Below are 26,459 nucleotides of genomic sequence, written 5' to 3'. Positions count from 1 at the left end.
GGCCGCACCTGGCGGGGCGCCCCGCGCCGCGGAGCGCGCTCCTCTGGGCCCGCGGGCGGGCGGCGCGCGAGCGGGCGCGCGCCCCGGAGCTGACACCGGGGGCGGCTCCGCGCGCGCCGCCGCTCGGGCCCAACCGCCCTCGGCCGACGGCCGGCGCGCGCTCCCGGGGCGGGCGGGCGGCGCGAGGGCGCGGCGCGCGCGTTGCCATGAGACGCGGGCGGCGGGGGAGGGGGGGGGGTTACGTGGTGACGTTAATTCTATATGAGCGCGAGCGGCGGGAGCGCGGGTCCTTTCACCGCCGGCCGCGCGGCGCCTCCGCCTCGCTGCTCCTGAGTCACCGCCGCCCGCGGGCCGCGCAGGTACCGCCGGAGCGCGGCCGCCGCCGCCCCGGGCCGGGGGTGTGGGGGGGCACGGGGGGGCGGGCGGGGGGGCGCCGGGCCCCCGCTACCTCGCGGGGAGGCCGTGGATGTCGGTCCGGCCTAGCGGGGCCCCGCGGCTGGCGGGACGCGGGGGGGCCGGCGGTGTCCCTGCCGTACCGAGTACCTCCTCCGCCCGGCCCGCGGGGGCGGCGGCGCCGCTCGCCGCGGGCCCGGGGGCGAACGGCGGCGCCGCCTCCCTCGCGTCCCTCCGCCGCGCCCCGCGGAGCGCCCGGGCCGCGCTTAGGCCGGGGCCCGTGGCGTGGCCGGCGCTGGGGGGGGGGGGAAGGCGGATCGGCCCCGCAACACGTGGGCGCCCGAGCGGGGCCGCGCCCGGCGCGGCCGGGGAGCGGGAGGGCGGCGGGGCCGGAAAGCGGCGCGGGGAGGAGCGGGTGAGTGTCCGGCCGGCCGCGGGCAGGGCGCGGAAGGGGCTCGGTGCCGGTCCGGCGCGGGGGCCCGAGCGGTGTGTGCGCACATGGCGGAGCGGGGAGCGGCGAATGGCAGCGCGCCGTGGCCTTGTGCCGCCCCCCGCGCCTTGTTCCCGCTCCCGTGCGGAGCCGCGGCGCGGGTGTGTTGTGCCGTGCTGCTGGCAGGGGGACCCAGAGATTCAGCCAGGGGACGGGCAGCTCCCGCGTCCTGCCTCGGGGTAAAGTGGTGGCCGGGAGTTCAACATGTCGCTTCTATGGGTGCCTTTTAGCTGTTATCACCCAACTTAGTGTCCCCGAGGAAGGCTGAGAAACTATCTTGAAGATTTAGTAACTACGAGTGGAAGTATTATCTTGTGTTCCACATTCATCTAGATCGATGTACGTATAAAACGTACTCTCTCTGTTCCGTATTGCGTGTTTAGGGGCCTTACACTGCCAATACTTGTGAAGCTTTCAATATTGAATAAAAAAACCTACCTCATTTGCTTGCAGAAAAAAACACGAACCTTTTTTGGAGCAACTTGCATAGCAATAATAGAGCAGCACCTTCCACAGTTATTCCCCAAACTCACTGCAGTTAGGTCTGTGCTTGAAACGCTGTTGAGATAGGCTTAACATTTAATGTTCTAACTCATTTGTGGAGGTAAGAGAAGTGGGCACGGTGTCTGCAAGGTATGACAGGTACTCTCCTCTGCTTGACCCCTCTTGGGATTTTAGCATCTGCCGGTAGATCCTACATTAATCAGGCAGGAGGTAGTGCCTGATAATTTTAAATACAATCATGGAATGAAACTTGAGAGAAGAGTTAAGGCCTAAGGCTGTGAACTGCTAAAGGCAGTGTTTGACAAAAATGTTAGTAGCTTTTTAGCAGCCTTCCTGCTGTGTCCATTTTAAAATGGTACGCTTTAAAGAACGAAAGAAGCACTGTACTTTGAAGCACACAGAGTGGTTCCCACTCTTGTAAATTCAGACATTATGTTAATCCTTAGGGGAAGATAGTATTTGAAATGTACACACATGGAAATTTTGGTGGCTTGGATGCTTCTGTACCAGACAAAAGTTGAGGCCTCTCAGGTTTTGGGTCCCTGAAACATAGATACAAGTGCTTAGAACAGGCCACTGACACCTGAGCTTGTGTGTGTGTCCCACTTAGTCCTGTGAGAGTGATACATGTTAGCAGTCTTATTGCCCCACACTTTTTCTGTGCTTTGTGACAAGTCTCGGGTATAGTTACTCTTGCTTTCTGAGGACAGAGTATTGCAGAATGTTGGTCCTGTGCACAGGTGGTAAGTTGATGCTTTTCAGAGCTCCTGGTCTTTCTCTGACTTAGACAAGAGTAGGAAGTGAGTGTTGGAAGCACGCAGAAGTACCCTGCTGCATCTGTGCTGCCAGCCCAGTGTTGCAAGAAGTGCCAAAAGTGCCAGATCTGGCTGCAGTGCTTTCTGTTTACATATACACAGTAATGCTCCAGCCATCCTTGTGCATCATCTGGCCCCTGCCTCACTCAGAAACTATTCCTGTAAGCAGGTGGGGGACTTGTTGTGGTGACCTCCTTACTGAGCACCCTGGAAAAGGGGTCGTGTGATTTTTTTTCCTTAGCTTTGAGCATGTGTACACAAGCGAAACTGAAACCAAGGCGCTGTGGGCATGGTGTTATGGATGTTTATTAACAGAGTTTTCACAACCCTGAGTGAGACCTGGATCTTCCAGGCCATGTCCTCTAATCTGTGAGGAAACTTTGGCTTACCCTGTACATTTGATAGAAACCTGTTTATTCACTAGGCTCCTAAACGTTAAAGCAAACGTAATATGAAGAGCTCAACTCATCATGGCAGAAGTTGTACTCCTTCAGGGAGTAAAATAACTTGAGGATATTAATTTCAATGGTGAAAAATCTTAGGGAGGGTGTAAGACAAGAATCTTCTATTCTGAATTTTGTTTCAATCCTTTAGTGAAAGCCAGTTTATTCCAGTAGAACAACAGGTATAATGAACATGTCTCTGGTATCTTCACCTTTTTGCTAATGTAGTTGTAACGCAGTTCATCTTCAGGTTATTGTGAAACAGCTGGAAACATGGCATATTCTAACTAAGATCTGATTCTAAAGGAAACTGCAGGAACTGGACAGGTTACAGAAGATGGAGATGCAGGGTGTTCTTTTAATATCTCTTTGTTTTTCTTCATCCGTGTATACATTCAGTGGAACCTCAGCTCTGTGATTTTCCATGAGCTGGGAGTGCTTTGGTATTTGTGAGGTACTAATAGCCATTTACACAGAAGACAGAACTTTACAGACAGAAAAGAGCCTTTTTATTGCTGGTTTTATTTTAGTACAGCTGAGGAGACTTTTCAACTGGTCTGGGCAACTGCATTCCATAGAGCTTCTCCTTAGGGAAGTGGCTAGTAAATAATAGAGTGGAACTTGATAGAGTATGTGTTTAGCCAAGGAAGGGTTGTGATGATGGGTTTAATGCTTATAGGTCAGTTTTCATTTGTAAATTACTTAGTGTTCAAAAGTGATTCTAATTAAAGCTAATTCAATCTAGCTGATTCTCACTCAGCTCAGAGGTTAGTGCATTTCCTCATCACCCAGTGTTAATCTGGAGAGTAGGTCTGGTGTCATAATGTATTTGTCTAGAAAACCAGACATGCCTGGAAGGCATCACAGAAGTTGCCTGGGGATTCATTTGGTGACCTTCTGAAAAATAAGCTATTTAGGAGCAACATATGAGGGCTTTCTACATGAAATGATTCTATTATTTTTTGAATCAGCAAAGTTAATGCAGAAGGAAAAATCCTAATTGCTGATGTGGCCTTGTGTATTTAGTCATAACTTTTGACCTTAAGTTTTCAGGAGGAGTTCACGTATTGCAGATTAAAGCTTCAGTTGCATTCAAAACAAAAAGTGTTTACTAATTTACCTTTGCTCTAGAATTACTTAAAAATAGAAATTATTTAAGATAATGAAGTAAGTTGTATTTTGCTGAAAGATTAATCTTTTAAATGAATTTGCATCATCTGCTTAAATGAAGACATTATCTGCATCTTAACTACTTGTCAAAGGTTAAACTGCAGATCTTTCCTAGATGGAAAGCTGCTTAGATTTCAGTACTGGAGAATACAGATTCATTTGGGGGCTGTGTGCTTAAATGTACATCTGCATAGGCATGACTTGCAATGGTGATGTCTGTTTAAATCTTAACTTGCCATAGAGAGTAGACAGTTTGCACATCAACTGTTTCACCTGGTCTTTGAGGACTATAGAACAAAGTACTACAAGTTTCTCCTTAGTAGCTTTTTATGTTCAAAAGGTGAAAGCAAATTTTAGATTAAAAAAACCTGTGAGTTTTGGATGTACCTGTAGCTTTGAAGCATTCAATTGACGATTTTACATTTATTCTTTAAAAAACTATCACTACCACTACCAGAATAACAAACAATATAGAAACCTTCACTCAAAACATGAGTGATACTGGAATTAGCCAAGTGTTGGAGATTCTTGTTAAGAGATTTGAAGTGTAGGCTGCTATAGAGCTTTGTGCTGTTTCTTGTGTATGCAAGGTGGCTTTATCAGAAACATGCTTGCTATGTTTGCACTGGTGACATCTTCATAACACAGCCTCTTGATTCTTTTACCACCATCTTCGGTGTTTTGGAGGTATCACATACTTCTATATTCATGCCAGAGGCAAGATTGAGTGAAATTCACAAGAGAGTATTTCTGAATATTGACTTTGTAAACAGTGCTGAAGTTCCATGGTTCAAGTTCTCTATAGCCCTACTACATGTTTTTAATTGCTTTTTAAACTGCACCTGTATTTGTTTGAAAATGACTGGCTGAAACCATAACCATGGGCATTCTTCTGTTGGGTCTTTACTGCCAGTTGTAACATCCCATCCCAACAGCCTCCAAAATGTGTTAAAGTTGTGGTTGCTTTCTTACTTTTTTAGCGCACACTAACTTGGTAGTTGAAAACTGGATGTTTTAAAGTTGGTAGTTTAGTAGTGGCCTGGCTTCCGGGGACAAAATACTGAATGGAAGCTAATAAAGGAGTTGCTAAATACATTTTAGGAATTTCAGTGGCTTCTTGGTTAGTGAATGAATTTAAAATTGCATTCATCAGATGTTCTAGCAGAAAGCGCACTTCTGAAACCAGTATATATTTTTCAGTGTTTTTTAAGTTCCTTTTCAAATAAAGATGCTTAGATGTTTTTGAAGTCAAATTGGATAAAAACTTTATTGCTGCAGCGTGTGAGTTTTGCAGATAGCAACATAATTGTCAGTATGGTTGTGTTTGATTATGTGGCAATCTAGGCAGCCAATTAATGCTGTCTTTCCCATTGTTTGATGTTGTGGCATGCACAAATTATTTATTTTTTTTAAGCTGTTAGAGTGCATCCTGCTACTTGAAGAACTTTGTTAAAACACAATTATTTTTTTATTACTTTGCCACTTTTTAGCAAACTGAATACCTGTACTAACATGAACTGTATTGAGAAATACTGTCTTAGGAAATTTCAAAAATTTCTTTATGCATAAAGACTTTGATTTCAACCCTCTAGGATGGCTGCTGTTTTTCCCATTATCCGTGATGGAAAATAAAATCATAAAAAGCTGTACTGAGTAGTTTGTTTACCAAAAAAAAAAAAAAAAAAAAAAAAAAAAAAAAAAAAAAAATCATTGTTAATTATTACCAAGCTTGGATTTAAGCTTGTTACTTTTCTAAAAATGAAAGATGGTTAGAGGTAGAAATTGTTAGGTTTTCTGCAACAGAATCTTGGCATTCAGAACAAAGGCAACATTGCGTGCTAATTACCCCATTTTTAGAAGATTATCAGGGAGCTCAGGTGAGTAGCATAGACAAGCATGCAGATAAACTTAGTCTTGATTTCAGTTTGGAATTTTGTAGTCCATCTCTTTGGTATGAGGGCTCTTTTCTGCTGAAAGAGTAAACAGGCACCATCTAAAATGCAGTAAAAATACTATAAAGAGGGGAGTTCAGTATATGTTGATTAAATTCTCATTTCCTGATTGAAAAATTAGTTCAGGGGAAAGCTAAGAATGGATTTCCCTGTGAATGAAAACAAATCCTGCTGTTACCAATAGCTGAGTAATAATATTGCTTATATATATTATCCCTCTGTTTTGTTTTGCAGAATTTGACTTTTTCCCATCATTCTCATACAAGTGTGTAGCACTTCTAAGTTGAAATGTGGAAAATGTTTTCACGCTATAACATGTATGCATGTAATGTGCAGAGGCCTGCAAGCACTGGTGAAATAGTTGCATTGGCAAATGGCTTAAGTTGATGCCTTTACCTCAGGAGTTGTTAGGGAATGCAGAAAAATACCACTTGAAGGGGAGAGAGCAGTTTCAATTGTGCTGCTGTTACTTGCTTCAGCATTATGTTTTAGTGGTTTTTGTTCTCTACAGCCAGATTCTGAATTTTGCTGTATTACCGTGAGATGTAGCAGTACAGTTTCACAGGAACTTCAAACTTGCCTTACCTTTTTCATGAGTTGTTATAAAAGGTACTTGCCTGTGACAGCATCTGTCTCTTGATCCTGCTATTACTCATGTAACTGAAGGTCTAACACTGTACAAAGAAATGCTGTGAACATTTTTAACTTTACTGTCTTTTAGACATTGATGAAAGGAAGGAAGTATGGCGTTATGCATAGCTGAGGAAGAACTACAGTAAGCTTTTCCAGCAGGGTTTGCTTTCTCTGATTTGAAGATCATTCAGAAGAGAAAATGGGTGTTCCCTTCATGAAAGGAATTTATCTCTCATGTGGTGATATGGGTTATTCCCATCTTGGATATTTAAGCTCATGTGCATAGCTAGAAGTTATGAGTGTGTTTTGTGAAATACTGCTTTTTGTCCAAATTTCTTACCCTTTTCTGCTTTGTCAGGATACCTTACTTCAGCTTCTGCTAAAGATTCTCATATGCCAGTTAGCATTTCTGCTGTTAACTGTGCATGTCTTTTGCATATAGTGGATGGTGCTAGTGCAGTAAGTTGTGTCGAAATGAAGGGATTGGAGTTACTGCAAGGGTCCATTATCACCTTCTTGTTTTACTGTATTGAGGCACTAGGATTCCTTGCTTCCACTGACCATTCGCTCCTTATTCTCTCTATGCAGAACTTAATAGCTTTTATATTAGTGTTCTGTTCTTTATTATGTCATACTCCTGTTTTCTGTGCTTGTATTTGGGCAGTTTTAATTATCTATTCTAGATTTGAAAATTTAAATAAATTTTATCAATATTTTTCCGTACATTAGGAGAAATCTTTTGTTAACAGAATAACTTTGAGGCACTAATAAAAGAATTCTCTCTGGAGAGTTCAGTGGCTGGTAATGTCTTTCCTCACACAGATCTCAATGTTCTGGCACTGTTAGCACTGCACTACTCTGCTAATTTGATCAAGATTGACTTTCTTTTCCTTTTTTGTTTTGTTTTGTTTTTTTGTTTTGGACTTTCAGCTTTGGTAAGAAGGCAATTTTTTTTCCCCTAAGATGTGATATAATCTGTTTAACATGTTTATCTGCTGTGTTAATCATAGAAACACAGAATTGTTTAGATTGAAAAAGGCCTCTCCTCGAAGATTGGGTCCAGTTATTAGCCCAGCACTGCTGTGTTCACTGCTTAACTGTGTCCTCAGGTGCCACATCTTTTGAGTGCTTCTACGGGTGGTGATTGCAGTGCTTCCCTAGGCTACTTGTTTCAATGCCTGACAAACTTTTCAGTGCAGAAAGTTTTCCTAATATCCAATCTAAACATGCCCTGGCATAACTTGAGGCCATTTTGTCTCATCCTGTCTCTTGTTAACCTGGGTGGGAGACCTCTCCCCACCTGGCTACAGCCTTCTTTTGGGTTGTGGGAAGGAATGATGAGGTCTCCCCTCAGGATAATAGATACAATATCCTGTTGTTTCATGACTAGTTTTCATGCTAGGGGTAATGGATACATGAATTTGATCTCAAGTATAAAGGAAACACTCTGTCTTCTGCTTTATTCCCTTTTAAAATGACATTTTTAACCCAATGTATTTTTCAATTGCTTCTTTTTGAAAAAGAGCTAAATGTTCTTCTAGTTACTACTTAACTGTATGATCTTTTCTCTCATAACAATTTTCTTACCCAGTGATTGTTACTATTGCTTCTACAGTTTTGGAATGAGTGATGCATTTTTTGGGTTGTAGTACCAAGACATTTAAGTGTGAAGATCTATACCATGTACTGTGCACTTTTTAAACAATTCACTCGGTTATTACAGAATTGCTTAAGTTGGAAAAGACCTTTAAGATCACTATGCAGAGCATCTGAGCTCTTTAAAGTTACGAACCTCTGTTAGAGGCTTTGAGCAAACTACCCCAGACAATTATTTTGAACGTCTGCAGTCAAAGAGTGTTTTCTAATGGATCTCTACACTATTTTGATTTTTGTTTTCTGTATTTAATGATGATTATGTAAGGAGAAATCATACAAGTTGCCCTGGAATTCTAGACAAGAACATCAGTTAGAAGTAACTTCTAGTGAATGTATTGCTCTTGAGTTTCCCAGTCTTTAGTGAGAGTTGAACTTGGTATGATGTCATTTGTTTGGCACCTTTGGGTTCTGCACACATTGCAAATAGTTTACCAGACTTAATCCTGATGATTTTTTTTTTTATTACAACTAGCTGTCCTCCAGCTGGACCGCTTTTCTTCACTGACATCTGACTTAGTCCACCACTTAGTTTGTTATGTTGTGTTGCAGCTCCTGAATCCCACCTAGGGCTCATTTGTTTTAGGTATTTTCTGTTAATGTATTGCTTTCAGTTGTCCAAGGCTTGCCAGGGACAGGAAGGGGCTGATACGCTGTTCTGTGGACAAGTTGACTTGCATTTGTAGTGCTCTCGATTACTGACTTCTGAGGAAATCAGTTTGGGCAAAAGGATAGTTTCTTCTAAAAATGTGACTTAATAAGGGTTGGCTGTAGTTGGGGTCTGATAGCCTCAAAAAGCCCATTTGTGACTCTTGAACAACTTGAAAAATTTCTTTTAATTGCTATTCTGAAATCATAGTGTGAGCAATTTGTCTGGAGAAGGCAAAGAGGTGTTTAAGGTATGGGTACTGTTTGTGGCGTGGTATGCTCAGAGATGCTGAACAGCTGAGATGTGTTGTCAGCCTGCCAGCCTTGGGACTTGTGGAAAAATGCTGTTATTTTGCTGGGGCACCTGTGTCTCGGGAATGTCTTGCCACCTCAGCAGATTTGTAGTTCACCTCGATGTGACCTGTCTCCTGAGGGCGAGCGGATGTCCAGGTAATCTAATAGTGGTGTGCTTACTTGAGACGTGTAAAGCTGATCTGAAAAAGAAAAGGCTTCTCACCAAAGCCTGCATCCTAGCTATAACATGGCTAGTGCCTCTGTGCAAATTCAGATTCGTTTCTGTGTGGATAAAGGAAGGATTAGGAAGTGCTGAGCACTTAAGAGATTGTGTTTCTATCTTCACTTATGCAAAATCACTTAGTGAAAAACGATAACCCTTGAAAACTGGAAGCTCACTAATGACTAACTTGAGGATGAGCACATGAACATTCTGCATGTGTCAAACTCAGTTTCTTGAAAAACATGACAGTTGAACAAGATCAAGTGCCCTTTAAACCTAATGAAAATAGCAAATTGTCACACAATTTTGATTAGTTAAATTCTGGGAGGATTTTGCTGATTTTTAGTAATTCTGCAGGATGCGCTCAAAACTGGGTAAGCTAGTGCTGGATTAAGTCTTCTAACCTTTCCATTTTGATAAAGAACATGCTTTCTTGTGATGGCAGGCAGACTTAAGGTACCTGGATGAAAGAGGTTTTAAATTTTAACCTTTAGGAAACTTGCACTGCAGCTTGCTTTTCTGTACTTTTGCTTTCTTTTTGTAGCACGAGCTTCCTACACATTCTTTCAAGCCTTGAAAAGATAACTGTTGCTTTTCTTCTGCATATTTTTATGGTGCACAGCAAAACCTTGTTAGTGAAGCATTATTTGACCATAATGCAGTCTACTGCATTCAAGCAGTTAGTGGCTGTAGCTGTTCGAGTAACAGGGAACTAAGATATTTTACTAGTAAAGTTTTTTGCATGCTGGCTTTATACAGGGATGTCAACGACTCTATTTGTGCTCATAAGCCTCTTCGTGCAGTCAGGAGGCCTACATTCCAAAGCAGTATTTTAGTCCAAAACAATCACCTAGACACTGAGGCTTGAAGTAATACATCAGAAGTATCCAGGTTTGTTATAATCCTGCATTGACAACTGGAGAATTGGTATGTCCCTGGCATTACTTCAGGGAGTGATGCTAGTAGTTTTGTTGCTCACATTCCAAGGTGCAGCTGCTGTTTATGAATCTAAATGCACCTATGAATGAACTGGGAAGGGCAGCTGTGTCTTATGGAAAGTGGAGTGATACGAGTTCTATATTTAAATATTTATTGTTGGGGAGATACTGCAAAATAAGTACTACAGTGATGTATTCTAATGTTAGTGATTGTGGTGTATTTGGAACTCTGAAGACTAGACCAGGACCTTGAACTGGGCATTGTGCAGAGACAGTGGAGGTTGTTTGCTCTTAAAGAATGCATTTTGTCAGTGCTTTTCTGCAGTGTTTTTGTTTGTTTGGGTTTTTCTAGCCTGTAGAGCTGTGTTTGCAGAGAAGCTTATGGTTGTTTAAGTAAATGACAGTAAACAAAATGTGATGCAGCTACATCTCTTCCATGCTAGTGGGTTGCACAGATTAGCCTAAATGTCTGCCAGCGTAGTTTTCTTGGCAGTGCCTTGTAGTTTCCTTACTCAAGAACAGTTGTCTAGAGCTGGCAGATAATTGTCATGACAGACACTAGTATCTCCTCAGTTTGCGGAAGAACTCTTCCAACTGTGTACATTCTGATACTGGGTTGTGTAAAAAGTGGAGAGAAAATTAAAGGATGGGATGTGAAAAAGACTGCTGCAAGAACAGGAAAAATTGGATGAGGGAGAGAAATGCACTAGAGGGCGGCTTGGAAGTTGACAGCTGCTTGATACAGTCTATTTTAATTTCAAAAAAAATCTTTGAAGAATGTTGTTCAAAGTCTTTGAGTAAACTGGGCCATAATTTGAAAACATACAGTGCTTGCATGTATTGTTTAAGAGCTGGAAGCAGAGGGTGATAACTGCCCTTTGCAATGAGGAGAGAGAGGGAGATGCTGGAGTCCCACAGGGTGCTGTAGCGAGATGAATGCCTTTAGCATGGTCAGAAGTAATCTTGAAAGGAGGATGAACCACAAAAGGATGGATGAAGGTTTGTGACGACAAGTAGTTGTTCAGAGGTTGAAACATAGGCTCAGTGAGGAATTCAGTAACACAACACTGCTGGTGAAACTTCTGCTATTCAGTCACGTAGTGTAGAGAAATCTTAGATCTGATCTCTGAGCTGAATATTGCAGCTCAGAAACTTGAGTGATATCATCAGCTTACCTTTGTGCTGTTGGGGAAAAGGAGGACTAGCTTCTGAAATAAAAATTTGTTATGACATTGTCAAATGCCTGCACTTCTGAGCCCAGTGTGTTTTTTCTGAATGTAATTGAAAGCTAGGAGTGTTTCTGGGGGAATTCTTACCATGTCATTGCTTTTTTTCAAGGTATTGCCTAATGGCCCTTGTTGGAGATGGGCTGGATGCTTCTTAAAGTTTTTAGGCATAATTTGTTCATAGCCAATCTTGTCTTCATTTAGGAAAAAAATGTTTAAGTGAACTGGAAGTTGGTGTCTTTCAGAAAACCTTTAAGGTGTTCCAGCTGCTGTTTCATCTAGCCCACTGACTTAGAGACACCACAGGGGTTGTGCTGCCAGTGGTCGCACCTTTGTTGAAAGAACCAGCTTTTATTTTATGGAAATTTAAGCTTTTTTTGATAGGGAGAACAGAGAAAGGAAATGCTGGTCTCTGCAAGGAGCACCACTGTGTCGCATTTGCAGAAAAATGTATGAAAGGCAGGTGAACTATGCATCTTATGTTCTTTTGCACAGCAATACTATCAGTCTCCTTGAAACAGTCCTGCATTAAAAACAAGTAGAGGAGTTGTGTAAGGAAAAGGTTGTATATTTTTCATGGATACAATGTTGTGTACATGAAAAATAATGCTAATTGTTGCATTGCTCAAGTAAGATGGGGACCTGTATGTGAGAGTTGTAATTGTAGTATGCTTTCAGTTTCTTGTAGGTCTTCAGTCCATACTATCTTCGAGAAAGATATTCACAGGAGAGTCTTTGGAGTTATTACAGGGAATTGTTACATGTGTAAAATTGGAGTTACAAAACAAGCAAATGTGATCTGAATAAAATGAGTCAGAAATATTGCTGTAATTCTTCTTACTGAATTGTTAGATGTTCTTTGGTTTCCATTAGGCTGCATTCTATTTATTAGCAAATACTGTATTATTTTTCTGAAATAGGTGGACAAGTACTTTTCTCTAGTTTTTCTGCATATTAGGGAATTGAATCTTTTTGATTACATTCTAGAGCTTTATTTGGCACTATGAAATTATGGTCCTAAATGAGGATATCTGATCCTTTCTTCCCATGTAATTGTTGGGAAGTAGTTATGACACCAGAAAAAAAATATTTAGAATATATTTCCATAAAATGTAGGTGCTTAATTCTGAAGTTTGGATTCTAACATGTTTCTTCATATTGACTGTTAATCACCTGGTCTGGATGGGATTGTGGTTTTGTGTTACACTTTGGATAGATTAAATGCTGTTTTCACTGTTTCTAGAACACATCCATCCCACACTTTGCTGAAATTCCCATTTGAATGCATTGTAAGAAGCTGAAATTCCTGAAGGAAACTTGAATTTGTTTAGCTTACAGGACAGCAGGTAAAATGGAGACTCTAAAGCATGGGTTTCCTTGCTTTCTGGGCCAGTGAATTGTTCCTGGTAGGTGGAGGCTCCTGAATTACTGGCAGATGGTAGCAATGGGACAGTGTTTTCTTGTGCATGGTATTGTCTTGGATTTCAAGTTACCTAAAACATCTTCTTGGAGACTAAACCTCTAAGTACTGTTTTGCAGGTAGAAAATGTTACTCATTTTGTAATATGTTTGAGAACACAGATTTTTTTCATGGTATGCAGGATTTGCAAGTCTCAATATTAAATGTTTCTAGTTACTGTGTATGGAGTATGCGCATGATTATACTGAGATATTTAAGAAATTTATGGTCATTTAGGACTTGGGAATTAGCCATGTTAAATAGCCTGGCACCTGGTATCATTTTTTTTGTAAAATGTTGCAATATTGTGGATATTCTGAGGAGCCACTTGGATTTGTTTTGTGAAGTTGAGATTAAAAGTAAAGCCACAAAATGGCATCTTCATTCTTGAATTGATTTAGCTGTGGGTATGCTCTGTATGCAATCACATGCTGGAAATGAGTAAGCAGTTACCAGCACCCTTTTTGCTTCAGTTTTTCTCTGGTTATATTCCAGTTTTATATTTAGGACTAATTTTCAGTCAGTGATATTAGTACAGTCCTGAGATCCAAAACTCAGCATGGCATTTTTCTGGTACTTGGTACTTCAATTTATGTGAGTAGATCTAGAGGTTCTAAACCAGAACAAAGTTTTTCAATATTTCTATATGTTTTAGACTCAAAATGTGCAAGGGAGATGTGCCACATTTCAGACTGTAATATGTATTTATCATGTTTCATAAAGCTGACATGGTTTGTGTTTCTTTTAGTATTATGGCATGTGGTCATAGAGTTTGTAACTGAAATCTAGTGCTGCTGATCTTATGTGTTGTTTCTTTTTTTTTTTTTTTTTTCCCTCTAGTGTTTGATATCTACCAGAATGGCAGACATAGACAAGTAAGTAAAATCAAAATCTTTGTTACTGAGGCTGTGGGTGTGTCCTGTGCCGTACTTGACGTGGCTGGGCTCTCCAGACACTGGATAGGCAGGGTATAGATACTGACCTTGAGCACTGTGGCAAGACTTGAGGCTTATAGCATGTGGAAGAAGAGCTTATGTTGCTCATGATAAATGGGTTTGTGATATTAATTGTAAGTAAATAAAAAAGTGGAAGAAGGCACGAGTCAACTTCCTATGTCAGTTGGAATTCTGAAGGGGAAAGATAGATAGCATTGCTATTGTTTCACTATATACTTCAAGTGCTCTTATTTTGTGGCATTTGAAGTATAGTTTAGGTGATCCTACCTGCAGTTCTCAAGGCCTGTATGTCTTAAGGAAGATAGCAAAGCAGAAGGGGACTTTGACTGGTTGGTAGGAACAGCAGATGAAGGAATCCTTTTTACAAAAGGAAACTTTGTAATTCTGGAAAGTTGCTAATTCTTTAAACTCTTCCAGGATTGTCAAATGTGAAACTGTTGTGAAGGCAAATTTGGCTTTGTTTGGCTATTAAGACTTGTTTGTCATAGATCAAAAGATGCAACAGTTTGTTTCTAGCCACATAATCTCTAGTTTGAGCTAAGCTCATTGTATTTTATAAAATTAATTTCTTGATGCTGCTGTTGAATATTTCTAATAGCAAGGAACAGTCTGAACTTGATCAGCAGGATATGGAAGATGTTGAAGAAGTAGAAGAAGAAGAAACTGGTGAAGATGGCAACAGCAAAGGTAATGTTCAAACCAAGAATTGCTAAACCTCTAAGCATATGTGCTTTCTAGTTAGTGTGTTAAAAATGTTTTGCTTAAAAAAATTATAGGAAATGGTAAAACAATTTCAAATGTACAATTGTATTTAAGTTCTGAAGCAAGGACTTTTTTTTTCAAGTTGTGTGACTTTTTTAGTTGTCAGCAGTAACTCACTTTAGTCATGGTTAATGCCAGGTTCAGGCAATGCTGGCCACCTGTATAATTGGAAAAGACAGGATTATTGTGGATATGTGACTGGATTATTTCAAAACTGCAAGCAGTTTAAAACGTCACAAATGTAAAGCTTTGGGTATAAGAAATTAATGTGTATGTATATGTGTGTGTATATCTTTTTAATTAGTTGTATAGTAATATGCTGCTGAGTTGACGGTGAACAGAACAAATCATTCTTAGTGTTACCACTCTTAAAATTAATCAATCCTTTTTTATTCTCCCTCAACAAAAACCATAAACACATATCAAAATACTTGTTTTGTCAGTGCTGAATGGTCTTACTTATGCTTTATATTTGAAGTGTGGGGGCACAGATGGAACCTAAAGACCAATTAGCCAGAAGAGAAATAACTGATAATCTCTGCATGTTATGTGTTTGCTTGAACAGAATAATAACAGTAAAGGAGAACGTTTTGCTCAAGATGTTACGCTTTGCTAATCTATTGGAAGAAGTGCTTTCAAAACTGGATTGCAAAATGTGGGGGAACGCATTCATTAGCTGAAGTAATTAAATGGCATACAGTAATGAAATGGTAAATATTCAGGTGTCCCATAAGAACCTAGAGGTGAAGGGTGTGTATTTTTGGTGATTTCCCAGCTATTATAGGTGAGAATCAGAGGGGAAATGACACTGTAGGAATCCTGGAGGGAATTGGATTTTATAAATCAGAAACATGTTTTGGTAGTAGGAAAACTTGACACAGTTTTAAACAGTTCTTCTGCATCTGTAATTCTTGCTTGTCTTATTTTCCTTTTTTTTATGAACAATTCTTTCTTTCAAGATTGGTCTAAAAGATGCAATTTGTGCTTACGTAATTTTACTTTTTTAATTTAGCTCGGCAGTTGACTGTGCAGATGATGCAAAATCCTCAGATTCTTGCAGCCCTTCAGGAAAGACTTGATGGTCTGGTGGGAACATCTGCAGGATATGTAGAAAGGTACAGCATTTGTTTAGTATGAGCAGAGTGTTAAAATGGTTCTTTTGTTTTCTGAATAGTGTTGTCTATGGCATTTGTGGTGATAAGCCACTGTGCTGCTGAGCAGCAAAACTGATATAGGCTGTCTGTAGTGCATCTCAGAATTGAAGAGTTTTTATTTGAGCTTTCATGAAGAAATGAATGCTAATATTTACAGTGGCTGAAGCCTTCCTCTGTAGTTACAGTATGGCACACTTCTTAGGATACTTTCCTGCTCCTTGGAATCTCTTTTGTAGTTTTTGCCTTGGTCATGAAACATCAGTTATTTTAACTGTAGACAGATACTTGGAGGCCTGGTGTCTGTAATACAGTCATTTTATGCTTAGACTGTAACCATTTACTGATACAGGAATGTTATTAAGCAGTACTTTATGTGGTTTTCTCATGTATCAAAACTTGCTATAAATTCTTGCCAAAATTTTCCTTAATTGATCTGCATTTATGAGGCATGCAGTAATTGCTTTCCTTTTACACATTTGTAATACAGTGGCTCATTTAGCAAACCTATTCTGGCTCACTTTGGGTCAGACGGTGTGTTTGAAGACAGTGCTACCAGCTGCTGCACTCAGTGAAACAAAGCAGCAAATTTTGAAGATTAAATTTCTTAGCAAAGAATAACTCAACTGTCTTGAACTTTTTAATAAAACCATCCAAATTAATGACAAGATCTTTCTTAGCTGTATTCAATACTGTGATTTTACTTTGTTACTCATTGATAATGTAGAATTTGTTTTTAGAATGAAGATTTATTACACAAGTTTCTCTCATGATTTACCCAGGGTTTAGAATACTCTGGTTCTGACTGTGATTGAGCCTCAGTTTTAAGAGCTTGTGCTTAGGATTTCAGTCTTGTTGGTGAAATTGGTAGCAGCTTTTATTTAAAATTCCTAAGGCCTAAAATAGTGTAAAGCCTAAAATAGAGTGCAAAATGTGTTGTGGTACAAGTTGGTTAACTTCCAAGGGGTCTGGTTAAGGAGAGATCAATATGTGCTTAAAATGCAGTGTTAGTAACAGTTGTGTCACTGAATTTTTCAGCTTGCCTAAAGTTGTTAAAAGACGTGTGAATGCTCTCAAGAACCTTCAAGTTCAGTGCGCGCAGATAGAAGCGAAGTTCTATGAGGAAGTTCATGAGCTGGAACGAAAGTATGCTGCTCTATATCAGCCCTTATTTGACAAGGTATTTTAGTGTTACTCTGGTTTGTACTTTAATGCTTCACCTAAAATGCAAGGGAATGTAAAACAGAAAACTTTCTCACGTTCTGAATTACTTTGGTCTTATATGTGCACCTTCAATTCAATTGATACAATTTTGCCATCCAAGTGAATATCAACTGAGATTAAAAGAGCGAAAAGTTAAGCCTGTTCCACAGTTATTAAAATGACTTCAGTATCTCAGAGCTCATTTAACTGAGCAGATGTCAGATGATACCGTAGCTTTTCTGGGACTTTGCTGTTTATTTTACTGTGTTTAAAAACCTTCTAGCTGCTGAATCTGTCTTCTAGAGCCAGAAGACAAGGTTTTGATAAGTAGTTAATGTATTACTGGCTGAGTAATTTAGGGTCGGGAATTTATTGGTTAGGGCATTGCTGATTACAGTGGCTAAGAAGTTGGAAAATATTCTTGGTTTAATCTTCCAGCGAAGTGAAATCATCAATGCCATTTATGAACCTACAGAAGAAGAATGTGAATGGAAAGCAGATGCTGACGAAGAACTTTCAGTGAGTATCTTAATTGGTTCTCATCAATATCTCAAGCTTTAGCATGAAGCAAGAGTCAATAAGCTGAAGTTTTATAAAAAAGCAGGTTTATAATTACTACTTGCTATTAATAATGATGCTAATTCTTAATGATTGCTTAAAGCATCCACATGATGCTTAAATCATACTGGTCTCCACAAAGAACTGATGAACCTTGTGGGCTCTCTTAAAATTAAGGAAACCCAATACATTTTTTTTTTAAAGGAGGAAATGAAAGAGAAAGCTAAGCTTGAAGAAGAAAAAAAAGATGAAGAAAAAGAAGACCCTAAAGGAATCCCTGAGTTTTGGCTGACAGTATTCAAGAATGTGGACTTGCTCAGTGATATGGTTCAGGTAGGTGGTGGTCTAGCCTTGTTTAAAGTTGCATTGGTAATTAATCCAAGTGTCTTTAAGAAAGCAGTGGAAACACTACAATGCTTGATATGTCTATTGGGGAGCAGTAATGTGACCCTCACTTGGATGTCATCTCTGGTAACTTTTCAAGTGAGAGTACAGAGAACGGAAATACCTCCCCGCTGTTTTATTTTTTGAACCTATTCTATGATACTAATAAATTTTCGGTGCTTACAGAAGTGTGTGTGAAAAGTGTATTAGACATGACTGAAAACTGTACGTGGTGTTTGTATGGGTTTTGGTTGTGTACTGTATTGGGGACTCCGTACACAGCCATTGTTGCCATCTGCTGGTCATGTTTATGGAATATTTCAGTGTTGTAACAAGGTTTTTTTCCTAAGGAAAACTTGTTCTAAACATGGCTTTTTATCTCTGCGAGGCCTTAAATCTGTGTATAATTGAAAAATTAAATACATTGTGTTTTCTCTACAGGAACATGACGAACCTATCCTGAAATACTTAAAAGATATAAAAGTGACATTTTCAGAAGTTGGACAGCCTATGGTTAGTTTGACTTCTTAATAAACAAGATTATTTTTGTGTTATCTTAAGAATTATTTGTATTTTAGCAACATGGTCAATGATAGCCAATTGTCTTGTGCAAATCATGAGAAAATATACAGCTGCTGCCTCTGAGAAAGCAGTACAAGGTCTACTGCTAGTCTTGCACCACCCTGCAAATGAATGTATGCTAAGTTTAACCTTCAACTTCTGATGAGATTGGCCTTAAGATCTGATGACTTACGTTTCATCATTGCATTTTGATACCTTTGGGTACTTTTTGTGTAACTGCTGTAATTTATTTCCCTGGCAGAAATCAGACAGTTTAAGTTCCAATATTATTAAATTTAGAAATTTTTCCTGTATATTAGTAATAGGAAAGCTGTGTGCTGGGATATCTGTCATGACTGCAAGCATTATAATAACTAGAAAGTGCAAGATCAAGTAAATGAAAATACTTGAGGATTTATCATACAACTTGGGTATCAAATTCTAGAGTAAGTTATGGATGTATTGGAGAAAGGCTGTATTCTGTTGCATGTGTATTGTTTGTATTTAGGTGTTAAGAAGCTAATGGTGTTTGTAAATAATTAAAGTTACTGTTCTGCAATTGTTTTAAGAGTTTCACATTAGAATTTCATTTCGAACCAAATGACTACTTCACAAATGAAGTGTTGACGAAGACGTATAGAATGAGGTCAGAGCCAGATGATTCTGATCCCTTTTCCTTCGATGGACCAGAAATCATGGGTTGTACAGGGTAAGTGCTAATAGATAGCTTGAAGGCAATATAACGTTTTTTCCTTAACATTATCCAGCTGTAGAGTTTTACCTCTTAGGGAGGTGCTGGAAAAGATGCTTCCCCTAGTAACTTGTGAACAACTAGGTTTGACATGAGTTTTTTAGTTGTTATCAATAACTTCAATACAATATAGAAAAACACGTGATTTGTATTGCGGAATTTATAAGCATATATATGATATAGGTATATAAATTAAAAATGTACTCAGTATTTATTTAGAAATAACTGTTCTGCAATCACTAATGCTGAATTGAAAGGTGGATGGTGGTATCTTTAAGTAGGCCTGGATAGCTTTTGCTGGAATTTGCTTGGTTGTTTCCTTTAATCTTTTTGTATTTCTGACATGCAGCATTTGGGGGAGTTTATTCCAGATAGACTTTTTATATTGCAGTTGTCCATTTTGTTCTATAAGCATTGCATGTTTGCCTTTGAATATCTGTCTATTTGAGAAATGGAGAATAGTCATCATCATTCCGGGTTACTCAATTTGAAAAGCTGACACACTCCTTTCATAGTGAAATCTTCTGTTTTAAATTAGTTAAGTAATTTTTTCTCTACTTGTCCCTTTTTTTTTGTGAACAGAGGGATGAGAGGAAACTATTGTACATAATTATCCTTATGAACACACTTGGGCCCCTTCCTTCAGAAGCTTTTGTGTTCAAGTCTCCAATGTTTTGACTGCTCTTCTGAGTGATAACAACTACGTTACACTGCATAGTCAGTGTTGGTTTTACTCTTATCTGCAGTTGCTCATACTGACTTATTTACCTCTTTATTTCCCAGTCACTTAGCATTTTGCAAAGTCCCATAAGATTTAAAGTGCCTGGGTAGCTTTGATTAAACTGTTTTGTCTTCTCCAGTTCAAACTGATTTGAAAATCATTAATCTTGGCAGAGTTTAGTGTGATATGCCGCTGCTTCTGTAAAAATTATTAACTCCTAGTCCTTGTTTTGTCTTTTAGCTAAGACAAGCCCTTTTTGTCCCAAAGCAACTCACTCCATTTTTTTTTAAGTCTAAAAGAATCTGATCAGAAACTTCTACAAATGCAGTTAGTTTCACTGCTGTGACTTTTTCATTTACTTGTCACCAGAATGCTTTGACTGTTAGAGAAGCCTGTAGGCATGATTTTGCTCTGTAAGCAGGATAGAGTTTAAAACCCCCAAAATAGCAAAACCCAAACAAATGAATATAGCACAAGACAACAAAACCCTCACAAACAACTCAAAATCAGCCAAAAACTACATCCCTGCTTGATGCATTGTTTTAAGCACTTACTGGTTATAATGATAGATGTGGTGAACTTTGGCATATTCCTAACACGCCCAACCAAATATTACTTTATAATGGATAGGCAGCTCTAAAAATGCTGCAGTACTAGTTGTTGATAGAAAACTAGGCTGTACCTAGTACCTGGTAGCTTATGAAAATAAGCATTTCAGAGGCTGAGTGGAGAAGGAAAAATTTCTGGATAGAAATAATCTTAAAATGAACCTGTTACTCCTGTTCTCGACCTATAAACTATTGAAAAGATAGTGCTAAATAAATATTACTTTAGTATTTCTTTTCCCTGTGTCTCTTGCAGTTGTGATAGTCTCAGTAGATACTTGTAACACGGGGAATGGTATTAAGCAGCGGGTGGTTGTGGGTTTTTTCATGTCATTTGTTTTTTTACTCTTTAGTTGCCAAATAGACTGGAAAAAAGGAAAGAATGTTACTTTGAAAACCATTAAGAAGAAACAAAAACATAAGGGCCGGGGAACAGTCAGGACGGTGACAAAAACTGTTTCCAATGACTCTTTCTTCAACTTCTTTAGTCCTCCTGAAGGTAAGCTGAATACTAGTTTACATGTGTTAACTTTAAATGTAGAATATGTCTCACTCACTTGTTTCTCCTGTTCTTTTTTCTACAGTTCCTGAAAGTGGAGACCTGGTAAGTTGGCTTATTTAAAAAATGATGATGGAGTGTTTATGGAATTTTAGAATTTGTTAAACAGCCTCAGCTTTAGTTGCTCCCTTCTTTAACTGAGAATACTTATGAAGACTAGTACGTATTTTGAGTTTTCTTTTTTAGAGGGAGTGTTTGAGTTGGATGGTAGAGTTTAGTTTACTGGACATGAACAGTTTGTGCTTCCTGAAAGCTACCTTATGAATTGTTAACAATTGTAGAAATGTAGTGATCTACATTATTAGTCTTCGATTTAATGGGTGGTGTAAGTCTCTCCCTTCAGGCATTCTTTGGATGATTTTATCTAATGGCTGAATGTATCCAGTTTGTGTTTTATTCTGTTAAAAGTTTCTCAAGCTGTTAACTCTTGAGGAAAGCAATAAAACAAGAACAGAAAACAGTGAGAGCCTGCTATTTTGTGTGCTCACTATGGCAATTAGCCATGTTTTTTTAAGGAGATAAACTACCAAAAATACTTAACAGTAGGGAATATATTACACAGTTTGAGTGAGAAATATGAAATTAAAGCTTCCAAAACCATGATGTTAGAACTCTAGTTGGCATGGACACCAAAAAGCTGTATGTTCATAACGTTTAGGAAAACAAAACCTGAAAAGAAGTCTTTTGAATTGAATATAATTGCTCAGATGGGAGATAGCAGAACACCTGCTATGAAAACAAGAGGAGTGAAAGTCTGGGATTGGATCAGAGAGCATTTTTAGGTGTTCAAGTGCTGCAATAGTTACTTTGTCTAATGGGAATCAAGGAGATGTGGCGTAGGAATCAGAAGTTGGTTGTAAAATCTTTAATGTAATAGGCTCACCTGGCTATTGTTCAGTTCTTTAAGAGTATTGTGCATATGAACTGGAAGTCTGTGGGAGATATGAAATAATCTTTATACTTGGAACTGAAGAAACTCCAGAATTGTATATAATTGAGCTAACTGAAGCAGCAGCTCGTCAGTAATGGGATTTGTGTAAATCTGGCTGCATCAAAATCCATGTAACTTGTGTGTATGTGTCAAAAGTAGTTACCATCTTATAGTTTAAGAAATAATATTGTTTTATGCAGGATGATGATTCTGAGGCAATCCTTGCTGCAGACTTTGAAATAGGTCATTTCTTGCGTGAACGTATAGTCCCCCGATCAGTATTGTACTTTACTGGAGAAGCTATTGAAGATGATGATGATGATGTAAGTATAATGTTCATTCAGAACACTAAAAACCTTGAAATAATGTTGTTTAAAGACCTTGGGTAATTTCTTATATTGGTATCTTTAGAATGGGATGTACCAATGTTAGTTGCCGCAGAGCTTCCTAGATTATTCAGGAAGTGCAGCATAAAAATAATTCATCCTTGAAGTAGTGACTTCAGAATTTTGTGGCAAAAACAGTGGTAAAACTGATCATCTAGAGGATGTCATAGTAGCATTTTGTGTATAAGGCATTCCTAGAGGTACCCAATACTCTGTGGAACTGTAATGAGCTACCAGAGAACAAATGAGACTGTTTATCTAGCTGCTAGCTGCTCAGCCTCTTTGTGCTTACAGTGTTACTGGGCTATGAAGACTCATGCTTCCAAAAGTATTCTCTTACTAAAAAAAAAAAAAGCTAGATAAGCACATTCAAAGCATGCCAAAATAATCAAAAGCAAGTTTGGCAAAAGCTTAAGTGTTTTAAAAGAGCTAAGCTTGAAATTGACAAACCAGAAGCCTCAGAACTTTATACAGGTGTAAAAAACATTTTTCTGTTGCTGCCTCTGCTCAAACAAGGAACAAGGACAGTTTGACTGTTAAGATGGCTTAGATATGTCCTGTCTTAAAAATAATTTTTAGAATTTAAACTGTTGGCCCTTGTTGCAAAAGCTTGGCTCGGGCTGTAGAGGAGGGGAGGTACTGACAGGGCGGGTTGCCTTGGGTTCCGGTGTCCCCAGGTGGTACCACAGTGTAGTCAGCTCCTCCTGGGCTGCATGCAACAGGGACCATCTGCTCTGCCAGAGCTCACCAGGGGAAGCTGAACATTGCTTGTGCTGATGTAAAAAAAGTATTTTTAAATCTGACAGAAACAGGTGCTTCTGGGTTCAAATTGGAAGAGACTAGGTTTGTATTAGATATTAGGAAGAAATTCTTTACTGTGAGGGTTGTGAGACACTGGAATAGGTTGCCCAGAAAAACTGCGGATGTCCCATCCCTGCAGACATTCAAGGGCAGGTTGGATGAGACTGAGCAGCTTTGTGTAGTGGAAGGTTTCTCTGCCCATGGCAGGTTGATTGGAGCTAGGTGACCCTCAAGGGCCCTTCCAACCCAGACCATTCTGTGATTCTCTTATGATCACAATACAGAGTTGTCTCTGACATCTACTTGAACTATAAATGGCTGCATTTACGATGTTATAAAAACTATTTATTTTCTCTTCTAGTATGATGAAGAAGGTGAAGAGGCAGATGATGAGGTAAGATGACAGATGCCCTTGATTCAAATAGTTTCCTTGTTGTAGTTTATTATCTGGAATAAGAGTTCCTTTAGTTTTTGAATCATCTGGACACTAAGTTTAAGAATTACTTCTGAAATAAGATAGAATATATTGTTTTGTGGATCTCAGATGACTAATTAAAAAAAACAAAACAACCGGCGAGACAATGACAACAAAAAACAACAAAACCCAAAACAAGCTAAGAGAACTCTTAAGGTACCTTAAAAAATAAGCTGCCACTGATGTCAAAAGATAATGCTTTATGGAGTATAAACTAATACAATATGTATAACACGAAGTGGTAATTAATGTGTTTCTGAGTACAATTTAATCTTAACTTTCATGAAAATGGCTCAGGAAGCTGAATGTGGATAAGCTAGAGAAATATTAAGTGTTTTCTTTCAGGAGGGAGAAGAAGAAGCAGATGAAGAAAATGATCCTGATTATGACCCAAAAGTAAGGAATTAAAATGAATGTTTAAAATTTGTGTATGCATACAGACATTTAAGATTTTATGTATGTTGAATCTTGATTTTAGTTTAAGTATTAAGCCAGTAGTTCCTATGGGTGAGCATGTTTTGTTTTGAGGCTGTTTCAGGCCTGATTCTGACAGACTAGAATTGGCAGAGAAACTTTTACCAAGTTCTTTCTCCAAGAGTCATTTCATTACAGTAGTTTTTTGCTTTGAGCACTGAGGTTAGTCAGGCTTGGTTTTCTATAAACTTATCTTGCAGCGAGTTGCTGCCTAATGATGAAAATTGTAAAATGGTTTAAGGGCATGGAGCAAACTGTCTTCTAGCTTCAGTTTTTAGGAACCTGCTACAAGCTGGCTCTGGCACAGGTTTTGCCAGCAGAATACAAAATAGGTTCTTTCACGTTAGGTAAATGGCAAGCATTTCATTATTTGAGGTAGCAGAAGTCAAGGTTCAGGAATGCATCTACTGCGAAGTCCTAAAATGTGAAACAGCCAAGGGCAACAGGGAGTTCTCTTATTCCATGGGAAGGGAAAACCACTAATCAGGCTGTGGAAAAATGATTGTGAGCCACTCAATTCATAGCTTTTTATAGCTGGGGGAAAGGTACATCTGGCCACCAGAAAGTGTCTGATGTGGCGGGTAAGAGTTGCAGTTGTGGCGTGTGAAGTGCTCCAAAATGCCTGCTGTTAAAAGAGTTTATAATTTCAAATAAGCGATTTTCAGTAGGAATAGTTTGCGCTTCTGTCAAAGTACTGTTAAAAAAAGTACATAATCTTAGCATTGTACATGGAAAGGCAGGGTACAAACTTGTATCAAAATGTATGGCCATCTTGGTGATTTCCTATAGTGTATTCAAATTGCTTCCTAGTCAAGAAATTTTTGGAATCCAGATGAAATAGCTGCAAGTTGGACTTACTTCCACCATTTCAGATAGCTTTTCTCGGTGAAACAGAACTCAGAAAGGGCAAGACTATGCTCGGTTTCAGAGAGCTGCTCAAGGGCTCCATAGTGTTGCAAGCTGATCTCAGGCTGTAAGCCAGCTGAATTTATTAAAGTGCTGTGGTCCTAGAATAGCTGGGGGTAGTGGAGCAAAACCTGCAACTGAACTCCGTACCCTGCCCCCTCCCCCCCGACTTTCCTGAATTTCTGTATTACTGTGACATATTATTGGCTGGCTGTTTCAAGAACAGAAGACATTTTCCATGTTAGGATTTTTGAACAACTGGAATTTATTGCAAAACATGCTTCCAAAACATTAGGAACTGTGATTTAGCGTTTCACTGCATTGCTCTACGCAGTGTTTTCTCACATAAGGCCATGCTCTTGTTATCCCCATAAGAAGTTTCTTTTGTCTCAAACTGCGAAGAGGATCTGCATGCTTCTTCTGAGCTCAGTTGTTTGTTACTGCACGTCACTTTTCTTCTTTTTCCAATTACAGTGTCTTTCAGAGTTCTTCACCACACTTAGTTCTGAACAGGTTTTTATTCTGGATTGTATCCTGATGTGCCAACAAATCCAAAATAAATGCAGTGTGGATATTGCTGTGTGCTAGACAATGAGTGCAAGGGAAAAGATGGAAGATTATTGCAGCTTGAGAAAGCATGCTTAGCAGTATTGATAGTTCTTTTAAAATACTGATTTTTGTAAACTGGTTTTCCTTTTTTCTCAACAGAAGGATCAAAACCCAGCAGAATGCAAGCAGCAGTGAAGCAGTGTGTCTGTGGCCTTGAGGATTACCTGCACTGTAATAGCCTAAACACAACTATTAGTTACTTACAGCCTTATGTTTTGTATCTTGGTAGAATTAAGTAACCAATTTGTTAAAAAAAGAAATTGAACATGTAAGAACCAGTTTAAAATGTAGGTTCAATCTACCTAGCATTTTATCAGTATAATTTTCTGCCAATATGTAGAATGCAGTAAATGCCCTAAAGCATGAATGTTAATTCATTGCTACATAGTTTGGTTCTTGTGAAGTCTTTGTCATGTAGCTATTAGACTGCAGCTGTGAAGATGATCAGAACTGTTAACTGAGACCAATATTTGTTTAGAGAAAACTCTCTCCTGAAGAACCAACCAAAGTATTTTTTCAGCCCAGTAGTCTGAACGGGTTTAAGTCTGCTTGCACTAGCTGTGCCTTCATTACTTTGTTATAGAAATGGCAGTGACTTGTACTAACTAGGAGATGATGATGCATTTTGAATTTGACTACTTGAGAAGACTAGTATAAATTGTTTAATTTCCTGACGAGACCACATTAAACATTCATAACTGTCAGCTTGTTTATGCTAAGGGTTTTGTATTTTATGTGACACAGTGATCTACAGAAGAAACCTAGTCATCATATTAAGGTTATTGTTTACCACAGGGGTGTGAATAAAACCTAGTATTTTCAGAA

The 26,459-nt window shown here is 39.2% G+C and overlaps 1 protein-coding gene across 4 annotated transcripts; it reads left to right on the top strand.

Moving 5' to 3' along the window:
- The first annotated feature begins 234 nt into the window (after positions 1-234).
- On the top strand, positions 235-26,459 carry NAP1L1 (nucleosome assembly protein 1 like 1). 4 transcript variants are annotated; one of them, XM_040061043.2, is made up of 15 exons: positions 235-359; positions 13,682-13,716; positions 14,396-14,484; positions 15,572-15,674; positions 16,749-16,890; positions 17,352-17,432; positions 17,676-17,804; positions 18,297-18,368; positions 18,986-19,125; positions 20,847-20,992; positions 21,078-21,097; positions 22,184-22,306; positions 23,532-23,564; positions 23,991-24,041; positions 25,734-26,459. In XM_040061043.2, the coding sequence occupies exons 2-15, from the start codon at positions 13,700-13,702 to the stop codon at positions 25,767-25,769; spliced, it is 1,182 nt and encodes a 393-aa protein (XP_039916977.1). In that variant the 5' UTR covers positions 235-359; positions 13,682-13,699; the 3' UTR covers positions 25,770-26,459. The 4 variants fall into 4 exon arrangements, with proteins under 4 accessions (XP_039916977.1, XP_039916980.1, XP_039916979.1 ...); XM_040061045.2 differs by having other exon boundaries at positions 238-359; positions 17,679-17,804; XM_040061044.2 differs by lacking the exon at positions 235-359 and adding an exon at positions 781-808.

The sequence above is a fragment of the Hirundo rustica genome, chromosome 4 (assembly GCF_015227805.2).
Source record: "Hirundo rustica isolate bHirRus1 chromosome 4, bHirRus1.pri.v3, whole genome shotgun sequence".
Taxonomy (NCBI): Eukaryota; Metazoa; Chordata; class Aves; order Passeriformes; family Hirundinidae; genus Hirundo; species Hirundo rustica.
Note: the sequence above shows the minus strand (reverse complement) of the source record. Positions and strands in the feature narration are given on the sequence as shown.

Coding starts and splice junctions, on each gene's coding strand:
- NAP1L1 (XM_040061043.2), top strand. Junction 18,369..18,985: donor CAGAAGTTGGACAGCCTATG/GTTAGTTTGACT, acceptor AATTGTTTTAAG/AGTTTCACATTAGAATTTCA. Junction 24,042..25,733: donor ATCCTGATTATGACCCAAAA/GTAAGGAATTAA, acceptor TTTTCTCAACAG/AAGGATCAAAACCCAGCAGA.